At 43.7% G+C, this 13,509-nt stretch overlaps 1 protein-coding gene across 1 annotated transcript in view; it reads right to left on the reverse strand.

Moving 5' to 3' along the window:
* DCDC2C (doublecortin domain containing 2C) overlaps positions 1–13,509 on the reverse strand; it is a 208,817-nt gene that overhangs the window by 141,883 nt on the left and 53,425 nt on the right. Inside the window, exons 7-9 of the mRNA XM_058550718.1 lie at positions 13,111–13,237; positions 10,735–10,835; positions 6,121–6,189 (exon numbers count right to left, since the gene is read on the reverse strand). Of these exons, the coding sequence (XP_058406701.1) occupies positions 6,121–6,189; positions 10,735–10,835; positions 13,111–13,237 (297 nt within the window). The remainder of the gene's footprint in view (positions 1–6,120; positions 6,190–10,734; positions 10,836–13,110; positions 13,238–13,509) is intronic.

Raw genomic sequence — 13,509 nt, forward strand, 5'->3', positions numbered from 1 at the left:
ATCCACTTGAAATGACTTAATGAAGTTTTGTTTCCACTGAGTTTGTTTTCCATCTCTGGGAACAAGAGCTATGGTGTATGACGGAGACGTGGAAGCTATATTTCTAAAGAACACCTGACAAGATTTTGGAATCCATTGATTATCTTGTTAGGTCTGTCTTCAGAAAGGAGACACAAAACTATAGACTTTGTCGATACAAACCTTTCTTTCATTATCTTCATAAAGCCTTTCATCTTCTTTTTCCTATTATTAAAAAAATATAGTAATCAACTATCTGCAAGAAGGATACTGTCACGTGAATCCTTAACCTTGCCTATCTCCTCTCATTTTCTAGGTTGGGTCAAATTCTTTCCTGTTACACGTATCACTCAGGAGTTCCCTTTCAAGCCTCCACCCCACCCTCGGTACTATTCCTGTGTTCCCGGTCCTCCTATTTCCCCTCCATTTCGTCAAGCACTACACGTCTCCCACTCTAAGTTCTTCATTTTTATGTACATCTGGTTAAATATTTTTACACAAATACAGTATACTATACTCTCAGTTGCACCTTGATTTTTTTTTCACTTAATATAATCTCTTGGAGCCCCCCACCCCCACACCTTCAGGACATACAGGTCTACCTTACTGTTTTTCGAGCTGTAGTGTTTTCCATTGTGTGGGTGAAGCATAAATTAATCAACCAGCCCCTAAGAATGAATATCTCATATTTCTATTTTTTTGTTACTAATGAGTATATCTGTGAAATATCCTTAGCTTTGGAAATTATGGTTAAAAAAAAAATACGTGCACATTTAATTTTAATAGAAACAGCAAAAATCCCTTCCCCAAAGGCTGCACCAATTTATACTTTGACCCTGTTAAGAAGCATTGCTGCTTTCCTGCATCTTCCCAACACTGGACACTGTCAATCTGATTTTTTTTAAAAACGCATTGTTTATGATTTGTATTTCTTTAATTCGGGATGATAAGGATATATTTTATTATGTCTTTTGGAGATTTGTATTCTCTGTGAATTTCCTATTTGTTTCATTTGCCTTTCTTTTAACGGGTTGTATTAATGACTTAGGAGCCGTTTGTAAATTAAGAAAATTTTACTTGTGTTGCAAATAGTTTCTTCCATGCTTTGGACTTTTGACTTGATGGTATTTTCCAAAGAGAAGAGTTTCATTTTCATATAGAGAAATGCCATGTCTTCGGGGATGATTACTTCTTAAGTCACAGCCTTTTGAGACTCACTGAATATTCAGCTTCATTTTCAGTCCTCTCTATCAGGAGTCACTTCCCAGCCCTGGCTTTGCCATACCCCCACCTTCTGAACCAGAGTTCAAATTGCCACCAGAGCCATACAATAGTTACCTACCATCCTCAAGGTTCTTGATCAAATCCAAGACCAGTTACTCCCACGTGCCAGGTGATGTGAAAGGTGCTAAGGGTGACAATAAAATGAACTGAACACAGACTCTTCCTTCACAAAACTTAGTCTATCAGAGGAGATAGCAGAGGCACACAAATAACTCTAAGAAAAGCCAAAGTGGGATTCAGGTGGTGTGAGAAGTAGAAACAAAATACTGTTGAGGATCACAGAGGAAGAGATACTACCTTTCGGTGGAGGATCCAGAAAGCTTAACGAGGAGGTTGGCATTTATAACGAGCCTTGGAGGGTGGGAGAAACTAGGCAGAAATTAGACCGAGGGCAAGCCAGGCAGCACGCACAGCACAAAAAGAGACAGAAAAGTGCAAACCATACTCTGAAAGGAAGAAAAACTTAGCACCCAAAATATTAAAATCAATCTCTCTCTCCCTCTCCCTCTCTCCCCACTTCAGAATAAACAAAATTACCCAGGAAATTTTTATATAGCCTTTTCAAAGGTAGGAAAAACAGAAAAACTATTAAAAGTTTGATAACCCCGATTTCAGAGTCAGAAAAAAACCTTAGAGTCGCACAAGATCAACCGTTCCCATGCACAAGTCTTCTCCGAAACCTGCCTGCAGAAGCGGCCTACAGCCCACGGAGAACCATCCCCAGGGGCACGGAGTTCACATCACCCTTGGAGAGCCCTAATACATGGTCTGGAGACACATTTTCCAGCATTGCCATTCACACCTTCCACATTCTTTGGAAACTTTTCAAAACCTTTACACATTCTTTACAAACCTAGCAGGTAGCATAAATAAAAAAGTGCTGCTTGCACATAAAAGGTTTTACAATCAATGGACCAAACAAATCAGGCAGTAAAAGAACTAGAGAAATTCCAGTCTACCTCGATTCCAACAGTTCTCAAGCACCCAGTTTAACTAAAATCTTGTGTCATGAACACAATTTGAAATAAGGAAAACAAAAAAGTACACATTTCATCCTTATAAGTTCACAGAAGAGTTTCTCAAGTTAGTTAATTAATGTTGATAATATTCCGTTGTTAAGATGAAAAATATTATTGTGTCAGATACTGGCAGTTGTCACAACTGTATAATTAACATATTTACAGCATTCTGAAGATGAAGAAGTGTCATGTGAAAGCACAGCTCTATTCTCTGTGTTTGATTTTGATTTCCTCTACTTCTGTGCCAGTGACACACAGGATGACAAAATAAACACACTTGTCCATAGTTCCCCGGGCTGAGGGGTGAGCAGGATCTGATCATAATACCTACATTGAAACAGCTCCTTCAGTCGGGGGTTATTTTAAATGCACAAATGACAACAGAGTAGCGCCTGGGAGAAGGAGGCAGTGGGGGCCAGTGCTCACTGCTTGCAGAGTTTCTGTTGGGTATGATGAAACAGTTTTGGATATAGATAGTAGTGTTGCTTGTACAACATCACAAATATACTTAATACCTTTGAATTATACACTTGAAAATGGTTAAAATGGCAAATTTTACATTATATATATGTAAAACCACAAAAAAAGTATTAAGTGATAACAGAAATCCTTGTGATCAAACATCAGAAATATAATATATATTTTTAAAATAATGTTCATGATAATATGCTCTCTTATAACTTTCCAAGGTCATTATCATTTTATTCCAGGAGTTTATACTTAAGTTTAAGCAACTTATCATAGGTAACTCGAAGCCACAAATATTTATTAAACACCTACTGCATATAAGGCACTTTCCTAGACACTGTGAAGGACATATAGGATGACAAGGCACATTCTCAGCCCTTTAAGGATTTCACAACCTAGGAGGGCAGTCAAGTCAGAAGTAACACGTCTAAGAAACCTAACCTAGTCAATGTGAAATAAATATCGTAGGGTTAATTTTTCAAATGAATAGACAAATGAAATACCAAGTGAAACTACAATTCACTGAGAGCAGATACAGATCACTGTGGCCAATTGGCCAGAAAGTGGTAATTGAGTATTTTTGCTTTTCCATTATTAATATTAGCTATTATCATGCATATAAAATGCTTGCTTTCTTTCTGATCGTTCAAAAACACAGGCTAGATTTTAGGGCCAAAAACCTTCAATTTCTTGGGGCATTTCATACCAGCAAGGAACAGACACACCAAGAAAGTTTTGTTCAGCTCCTGCTGGAAGCAAAGACGGAGCTGTGTGGACCTGGTAGAACTAAAACGTTTCTGGACATCTTGCAGACTATTAACACGATACATAACATCACAAAGCAATTGTTCTGTGAGGAGCAGACCATGAAGCCTGACATATCTCTTCTGAGAAATTATATGCAACTAGCATGGTTCACCAGGGAGAGGAAAACACAGCCTTTGGAATCATTCAAAACCGGGTTAGAATCCAAGCTCCCCCACTTTCTGACTGTGTGGTGTTGTCGAGTGACTTAAGCTCTCTCCATCTCACGGTTTTTGAATCTACAAAGTGGAGTACTGACACTTACCTCGAAGGTGAATGTGAGGGTGAGAGGGGACACGTGGGAGAGGGGCCAGCACAGTCCCCAGCACAGCACGAACGCTCAGTGAATACGAGTCTGCCCTCCCCAGCCCATCCCTGCCTCGTCCCCTGTCATTCAGGTTCAGGCAAGAGAATGAAGGTGTGATTGTTCCTTATCACCTCCTTTCCCTAAAAGCTTAGAAATTTTTTTTTTTTTTTTTTTTTGCTGAGGAAGACTGACCCTGGGCTAACATCCATGCCCATCTTCCTCCACTTTATATGGGATGCCACCACAGCATGGCTTGCCAAGCAGTGCGTCGCTGTGTGCCCGGGATCCGAACCGGCAAACCCCAGGCCGCCGCAGTGGAGCGCGTGCACTTAATTGCTTGCGCCACCAGGGCGGACCCCTAAAAGCTTAGATTCTTAACCCAGATATCTAAAAACGAGGTGCTTGGGTTTGCCGTTATTCCAATACTATTGCTTGCATTAAGAAAGACACTGATTCACTGTAAGAAATTCAGTCTACTGACTGATGTCATGTTACTAACGCTCCCAGAGCCCGAGCAGATTTACACGACAAGTCAATAAGGCGCAGATGACAAACTCCAGCGGCCCGTTTGCACAAGGTATTCAGGTGATCATGTAAACTCAATGTCGTCAAAATGAAAGTGTCATATTTCTATTAAAACACGGCATTCAGTTCCCCCATAACTGAGACACAACAGCAGCCCTGTCCTCTGCTCCCTGAACACAAGCAAGTGGTCTTTTTGCCCCTCTTCTCCTAGTGCTCAGGAGCAAACATCTTCTCCCCTGTCACCCTCCTCTCAGAACACAGTCTTACACTCTGTCACCAAAGCAATTATACATTCTCCTTCCTCCTCATTTGAAAGTCTTCCCTAATCACCCAGACACAGGCCATATACCTTTCCCTGAAAACTGTCTCCAAATCAAAAATATTTAAGAATATAAGGAGGGAAAAGAGAACTGTTGGAAAGATTATTCCCTTCGACTGTCTGTTTTAGATCATAAACTCCTTTGAGGTTGAAAAACCCAAACAAACTACCTGAGGACCCATGTCCTTTCCCATAAACGCTCCTTTCCAAGCTGAGCAGACCCAGGAGACAACTCCAGGCTGCTCCAGCACCCTCCCACGGGCCCCCGGAATCATTTCTCTCCCTTCTTGAACCTGGAGCCGGGAAGCTCCAGTTTAAGAGCAGGAAAGTGCTGCTGGCAAGGCTGCTGCCCCTCAAGGTTATTTAGCTCTGGAGGAATCAGCATCAGAACAGACTCAGACTTAACATCCCAGATTTATCACACAACCTCCTGCCTGGGGCCAAAATTTAAAAAATAAGAAACCACCGTGAAAAAATAGATTTTTGCAAACAAACTCCCAAAAATCTATTTCTTAGCTACATGAATTGTGTATTTAAAGCAAATTTTGTCTTAAATGTTCTCATCACAAAAAAGAAAAGAAAATGGTAACTACTGTGGTGACGGATATGTTAATTAGCTTGATTGTGGTGATTATTTCACAATATATACCTATATCAAATCATCAAATTGTACACCTTAACTATATACAATTTTAATGGCCAAATATCCCTCAAAAAATAAATAAAAGTAAAGTAAATTTTGTTTTCCCATTTCACCTACTTTAGCTAGATTAGTCACGTAATCTCATAGAGCACCTCAGAATCATGCTTCCTGCACGGACGTACATCTAAAGCATCTGGATCGGAAGAAGCACAAACAGAAACCACACAGCCAAGTTCTCCTGCACAAGCTCCTGCTGCCACCTATAGAGCACACGCGGCACATATCCTTCCTTCCCCCAACAAGACACGCTATTAACACAACACCAACAACCCACCAAACGGCACACTCGTCCGTGAAAACGGAGCCACCTACACACCGCTGCCACGGTTCACCTCCCCCGACTCTCCTCTCTAAAAAAATAGCTTGAAAGCTGTTGGAAAAGAAGTTTTCCAATCTGTGACTGGAAGTACAGTAACAGGTAATCAGAACAAGTATAGAAGCCAACAAAATTACTCACGTAGTTTCTGTCGCACACGAGACCTGATCTAAGGTACAGCCTGGCTGGAGAACACATGCTATGTTTCTAATTCTATGCTGATTTGTATCCTGGAAGCAACTGGGGCCCTCTGGTCCTTTCTCCATCACACGTGAACTCTGTTCAATGTGTTAAAAGGATAAAGAGGTGCCTTAGACCCAAGGCATTAAATACAAAATAAAGGTAGAATTAACTCACCTTGTTGCTTTCAAAATCAGAGGTGTTATCATCTATCTCTTCAACTTCTTTAACTATCTCAGCTGGTTTCTAGGTGGAAAGTACACCATGTTTTAGATTTAGTAGTCAACTTATGTCAAACTCCTTTAAAGATGCAAAGAGCACATGAAACAGCATGACTTTCTACACCACTTCTATGGACAGAGCTGAAAAGTCACCTTGGTTTTTCCCCAGCAGTTACTTCAAATACAGGATTGCATCTGCTCTGCATTTTTTTACCTTTGGCTCCACCAACAAAATGCCAACCTGCTTAATAAAACTGTTGGAGAAATCTTTAAGGAGAAACACTATAAATCCCTTTTGTGTAAAAAGGAGTGGATTGGTCACTCCAGATGCCTCTGAAATGCCTTTGTAATTTTCAGTGTACTCTTGGGGACCCCAACCAGTACCCTCTTCTCTGTGTTCAAGGGGCGCCCGCCACAGCCTGGCTGATCTTGCTCCTCACACAGTGGTGTGTGGTCACTCTCCTTGTTGATTATTTCCCACTTTTCATGATTTGTTGGCCAAAGGAAATTAGCTGTCTTTAATTAGTGCCCTGGAACTTCTCTCCACTCTTGGGGAAAATCATGTGGTTCTGTGGCAAAAACTCCCATAGGGGCTATTTCAATTACATTTCTGTAGGCAAACATCTCGAGACTTCGAGGAAACGTGCCTGAGGCCAAAAGTCAATGTGCTGAGGAAGGCAGCGTGGATCAACGGGAGGAACCTGGGCCTCAGTTACACCTCTGAGCTGGCCCACTCTGGAAGCTTCCATCACACGGAAGGCCTCTAGACTTCTACTACATGGCGTGATAAGTGTTCCTTATTGTTTACCACTTCTCCTTAGGTTTTCTGTTCTTCACAGCTAAAAGCATCCTAACAGATATAGTACTAATTACACTTTTTAATTTATTCATTGAAGTGGATACCTCAAGGACCTTTGTTAGCTTAGTCTCAGTTACTCTACGTAGGCACCTGAAAGCACCAAGGCTTTAAAGCTCCATTATGTTTTTCCTAATTAAACAATGCAGAGATTACACAAATTTAGACCGACTTTCTCCTAATTAATCCAAATTATTTTGGTTTTACTTTAGTTATTGTCTTGTTCTTGGCTCTGTCCCTGGAGGGAAATGAATTAAAGGGGGTGCGGTTTAGGTGCATCGCTTCTGATGCTACTGGAGAATCTAAGTAGACACTCTCCTCTTGCCTGACTGACTCTATGGGACCCTCCGAATATGACTGAATTTCAGTAGAGGTCAGAACCAGCCCCAGTCCTGTGTGATTGCAGTCAGTGCCCCTTCTCATGCGTCAACTGAAGACTGTACAACATCACCTGTGGGGATGCCGGCATGAAGCTCCTCTGCTACCACAGAATTGGCCCCGCGCAGAGAACCGCCAGACCATCTCCTCAAGCGAGGAATCAGAGGTCAGAGTCCTGGGCTAGACAGAGCCTGCAATTCTAGGTGTTTTTCTGTCTTTTTAAAGTATTTATAACAATAAATATAATCTTAAATCTGGCAGAAGACATTACTTCTGTGAAACATGTGTTCCTTAAATCAGACAGAATTTCAACATCAATGTTTTAATATCTGAGTGCCATTTTTGTGCAGATTATAAGTGCTAAAAATTGTTTCCTTAACATTGGGGTATCATAACCCAGGACTTTAAAATAAAAGCTAGTGTGAAAACTCATCACTCTCGGAGAATGAAAGCTCTTAAAGCAGACTGTTAACACGACCACCCTACAGGCCTCTGCTCAAGCTCTGATCACAGAATGTGGCAGCAGGAGGAGTGGATGGCAAGGGGGTACGTTATCTGCTATTAAAACCAAAGAGAGGAGCTGGCCCCATGGCTTAGCGGTTAAGTGCGCGCGCTCTGCTGCTGGCGGCCCAGGTTCAGGTCCCGGGCGCGCACCAACGCACCGCTTGTCCGGCCATGCTGAGGCGGCGTCCCACATACAGCAACTAAAAGGATGTGCAACTATGACACACAACTATCTACTGGGGCTTTGGGGAGAAAAAGGGGAAAACAAAAAAAAAAAAAAGGAAGAGGATTGGCATGGATGTTAGCTCAGGGCTGATCTTCCTCACAAAAAAAACAAACCAAAGAGAAACAAAAAATTGAAAATATATTGTCATTTATTAAAAATGAAAACTCCGAAGGAGACAATGCAGCATAGGGAGGAAAAAAAAAAAGGGTGACTACAGATGGACCATAATCCACGTGGGGACAGGCAACCAGCAGTGACACCCTCTGTAACATCCCGAGTTTCGATCCCTGGCATTCTCTCCCTTCACTTCATTATATTTCCCACAAACCCAGCCTTCCGCCCTGTGCCGGAACCAACTGGTTCAGGACATATAAGGTCCAGGGACTTGGAAGCTCCCCCACTCGTGATGAGGGGAACCCAGATCACTCAAGTAACTGAAATACAGCTTCTCTAACCAGCGGCCCCACCCTGATTCTCTCGGGAGCCAAAGACGGACATCAGCAGAATTCTACGAGGATCTCAAAGTGAAGTTTGTTCTCAAGAATGAGCTTTTACCACCAGGAGCGCTGGAATGTGAGAATGCACCTTCCAACACACGCAGGTAAAAGAGGGCTCTGCAGGGGCTGGCCCCGTGGCCGAGGGGTTCAAGTTCCATGCGCTCTGCTTCGACGGCCTGGGTTCGCGGGTTTGGAGCCCAGGTGCAAACCTCAGCCAGCTGTGGCGGTGTCCCACATACAGAACAGAGGAAGAGTGGCTCAGATGTTAGCTCAGGGACAATCTTCCTCAAGCGAAAAAAAAAAAAGAGGAAGATTGCCAACCGATGTTAGCTCAGGGCGAATCATCAAAAAAAAAAAAAACAAAGAGAGCTCTACGGAAATCAATGGCCAGTGTCTCAGCTGGTAGGAAACCAAGCGACTGAAGTTGGAAGATGGAAAAAGTGGAAAAAAGTGGCATCTGTGATTGAAATATATAAAGTATATATCACTCTGTAAGGAAATTAAAAGCAATTGGAAGACAGAACCACAAAAATGGGAGCATTTTAGGAACCAGAGCCCAGGTCAAAACGCACAATGAGCGGTCATCTTGAACTGTCAAGAAGATTAATGCTCAAAGCAGCAACAATGTATCAGTAACAATAATCAGTGTTGGAGGGGGGAGGGGGGTGATAAATTTGGTATAAAACCAAACTGCCTAAAATGTCTTAATTTACTTATTACTAAAATTCTTAAATGTGCAATAAAAGTATTTAAACTGTTAGTTTGGGTTTTAAGAGAAAAACAAATCTTTTGGTCATTTTTTGTCATGTCAAGGAAAAGAATAAATAACATTACTGGTAATTTAGAAAATACAAGACACACGGGAAAAGTGCTCAAAATGCCAAAAGGAAGTGGAAAGCTAGTACATTAAGGCATAGTCCATAACATTTTAAAACTATATCACAGAGAAGAAAAACAGTAGAAGTTAAAAATAAATAACAGAGTTCGGAGTGACTGATTCCCGAAAGAGGAGCAGAAAGGCTCGCTGGTATGGATTTGGTACTCTACAGTTACAAGTGCAGGGCTGGGACCTAGTCCATTTACAAGGACTAAAAATGGGACTCAAATGCTAATATTGACCTTTTACAGAATATAAATTTTTTTCTCAAAAACTAACTATTGGAATTGTACTTTTAGTGCCTTCAGGTAGATACTGGAGACAAAGCGGTGCATTTTAGAGCTTATCTGGCCGTCTCCCCTTGGCAGGCACAGGGATTGGGGCCAGAGGGCTGTGGAGATCTGCCCTGGTGCTCAGGGTCGGGGGTGGGCCGAGCTGGGCTGGAACCCAGGCCTGGGGCCCTCTCTCCAGGCACTGGGGAATAGGCCTTGACGACAGCACCCCATTCCCACTCTCTTGTGCCCTCTCTCCTATCTCATCTGCTTCCCTCCATCTCCCCCTGGACGGTCCACAGAACTCCGCTTCCCACTCTGCTGTGAAGCCAGGAGGAGGGAAATTGTGCATGGGGGTCCACTATACACCAGGCCCTAGATTGGGTATCACATGTGCATTGCTTCACTTAGCCCCACACAAACCTGCACGGTGACATCACCCCCACGGCACAGATAAGGAGACTGAGGCCCGAGGTCAGAAAGCTAGGAAGTGGCAGACCAAAGGCTCCCCACCATACCATCTGATATACCATTCATTCCATCATTCCAACATTCCATCATTCCACAAATGATTAGTAAGGGCCTCCTACCTGCCAGGAACTCTGGTAGGGACAAGGGCAACAATAGTGGGCAAAGCAGACCATCCCCTTCCTTAGGGAGCTTATAGCTTAGTGGGGAGAAGGGACAGCAATCAAATGACAAAGTGAACTATGCAGTCACAAACTTGACAGCATTAAGAAGGGTCCCAACAGCAGAAGAGCCTTTTGGAGAGATGGGCAGCCAGGAAAACTGGTGATACAGGATCTGAAGGAGGAGCAGCAGCTAACTGGAGGAGTCATAGAACATTCTAGAGGCCATGGAGAGCTTGGGGGAGGGGTGGGGTTGAGACTGCAGGCAGGTAAGGCTGGTGGAGCAGACTAAGAAGGCAGTGGGCACAGTTGTGCGATGCCAGCTACCCACCTGGTCCACAGGCACCTCCACCTGCACATCCTGGTCCTCTATCACTTCCGGCGCTCCTTGGGTTTCCGTGTTAGGTGTCTGAGCTTTATACACGTCACCTTCTGGAGAAAAATAACACAAATTTAACAGGGTTCTCAAACCAATGTCCATTGTACATTTTCTGACACAAACCAAAATTACAGCTCGGCATCCTCGGAGCCTCCTGTGTCATCTGTCAGGCAGCCTGGCCCAGGGACCCCAGACTCCACACACCTCATCTCTGTCCCCATCACCCTTGCTTTGGCTTCTGTCAAGGCGCTAGGCTCAGTGACCCTCAATGTCTGCATTGTCTATGTAAGTCCCTGTCTCCACTGAGGTCCTGGACCCTGGATGTCATGGTCATTGCTGTGTCCCACCCACCATGGGACTCGGTCCCAGAGACAAAATACAGTGGACATTTGACAAGCATGTGTCCAGTTAATTCAGCTAGAAATAAACACAAAGCAACTCACCAAACATCAAAATCATAGATTTTTCAGGACATGGAGCTTTATTACTTCAAAATATATTCAAGAACCGGGTTTGAACAAACTGGGTTTTAACAAACTAGGTGTTAAATTCATGCACTGTAAGGTACTCAAGTTAGTTGGTAGATAAAAATAATTGTAATTAGCATTACAATTGGATGTATTAAATGTTTATAAAATCCTGAGGTTCTTGAAAAGTTTATCCTCACCCTGATCAGAAGCGATAGGTGACAGCAGAAGATAAAGTGAGCCAGCCAGTTCCTTCAACATCCAAAAGGATAGATATGTGGCCATTGATGACCTCAATGAACCAAAATGGGAAACTCCGATCACAGACCCATTCCATTCCTCCGTCAAGAGTCCTGGACCTCCCACCCCGCCCTGGGTCCATTCTTGTCCTTCCCAGCCCTCAGCCCCAAGAGAACTATGCCCTGAGTCTCAGGCTGGAGGATCCCTGCTTTCACGGGTGAAGGGATGGAAGGTGAGAGGAAAGGGCAGGAAGGTGGCATCCATCAAGAACCCACTGGGTTCCAGGCTCTCCTGTACGCATTCGATACTTAGTACTCTCGGCAATCCTCAAACAAGCCTACCAGGCCCATTTGCAGAAAAGGAATCTGCCCATGGTCACAGGTTCATGATGACCACAGCTGGAATTCGAGCCCCATCACACCATGCTGCTGCCCAGAGGGAAGGCCCGATGTGTGCTGGGCAGCCCAAGCTACTCGTGTAGGATATGTTTCACCAAAAAGTAAATTTTACACACAGTGATTAAAATTTCTATTACCGTTGCTATATTACAGTATTTCAGGTGGTATAGGTTCAACAGGCTTTGGTCTTAGACTCAACCTGACCTCAGGATGTATTAGAACAGTGTAACCTGTGCGCACATGTCTGCCAGGCGTGAGCTCCGTGGAGGGGGGACCACATCTAAACACACCCCTGTCTAGACCAGTGGCTGGTGCACAGTAGGATGATGCATTCGTCATGGGCTAGGAGCACCAGAAGGGGGAGAGGAGCAAGAGAGAGCGTCAGGGAAACTCCAACTCTGTAGCCTGGGAGCAAACGGAGGAGTGAGAGAGGAAGCTAAGAAACAATCAGAGAGCAAAGAGGAGAAAACCCGAGTCGTATTAGACGGTAATTAAAGCCAAAGGAGAAGAGGGTTTTAAGAAAAATGACTTCCAAAACTTGTCAGACACTGCAGAGAAGTAAACAGAGCCTCCTTCCGCCATCCTCCCTTTCTCTCCACAACCAGCCGCAGGACTCGAGTCTCTTGTTAAGTATCTATCACACATACTGGTGAGATGGCCACGGAGCTCAGGGTGAGTCAGAGCCCAGTAAAGGTGGTGCGAGAGGACGAGCAGCACCAGTAGCACCAGCAGTACCAGTAGTAACAGCAGGAGTCAGAATAGGAGTATAATTAAATTATTTCATTTTAAAATCACTTCTGAAGTTTAATCTTTTGAATGTCTCTCCTACTCAAAAAGGAAACGCAGACAAGTCAGCTCCTATTTTCACGTTTCCCTTAAAGGCTGATTGGTTTGTGGTTGCCCCGTGTCCTTGGTCCTTCAGGGAAAATACGCCCACCCTAATGGACATGTGGGCCATAGAACTACTCTAAGGCTAGATTCACCTCAGAAGGCCCACGCCTTAGAGAATCCCACAGCCTTCAGCACTGGAATTTTGTTTTTCTGCTCTCCCAACCAATGCCCCATGAGCTGAACATTTTATTAATAAATCAGATAGCTACAAGTCAGGTTTTTAAATCAGCTAATTACTAGTCATATCTTTGCAGTACAAAATTGGTCTGAAAAACACATTCTTAACCCGGTAGCGTTCTTATTGCCTACAGCGACGTGAAATTTCACCGTACCTGCACCGCTCTGGCTTAAAGGCTCTACCAGTGTTTTCTTTTTTCTTTCTTTGGCGTAAAAAACAGAATCCTGATCTTTAGGTGGAATGTTGTCACGTTTATGAGGTTCTCTTCCTTTGGAATCCTCCTAAGGTACAATTTAAGAACAAAAAGGGTGTTAGGAACAGCGCGTACACTAAGTGTTATCAGCGATTTTGAGGATAATCGGCGGAAGCACGCAACTCCTTGGGGGAAACAGTGGGCCCCCTTCTAGCACCATCTGGACTCTCGGTTCCTTACATTTCTCTTCTGTAAAGTGACATCTCTCTCTCGCTCCCAGGGACACGGTGGTCAGCGCCTCACCAGGAGGGGAAGGCTGAGCCTCTTCCTAACGGAAGGTGCTGTGAGATGCCTGACAAA

The sequence above is a fragment of the Diceros bicornis genome, chromosome 12, assembly GCF_020826845.1.
Source record: "Diceros bicornis minor isolate mBicDic1 chromosome 12, mDicBic1.mat.cur, whole genome shotgun sequence".
NCBI classification, from domain to species: domain Eukaryota; kingdom Metazoa; phylum Chordata; class Mammalia; order Perissodactyla; family Rhinocerotidae; genus Diceros; species Diceros bicornis.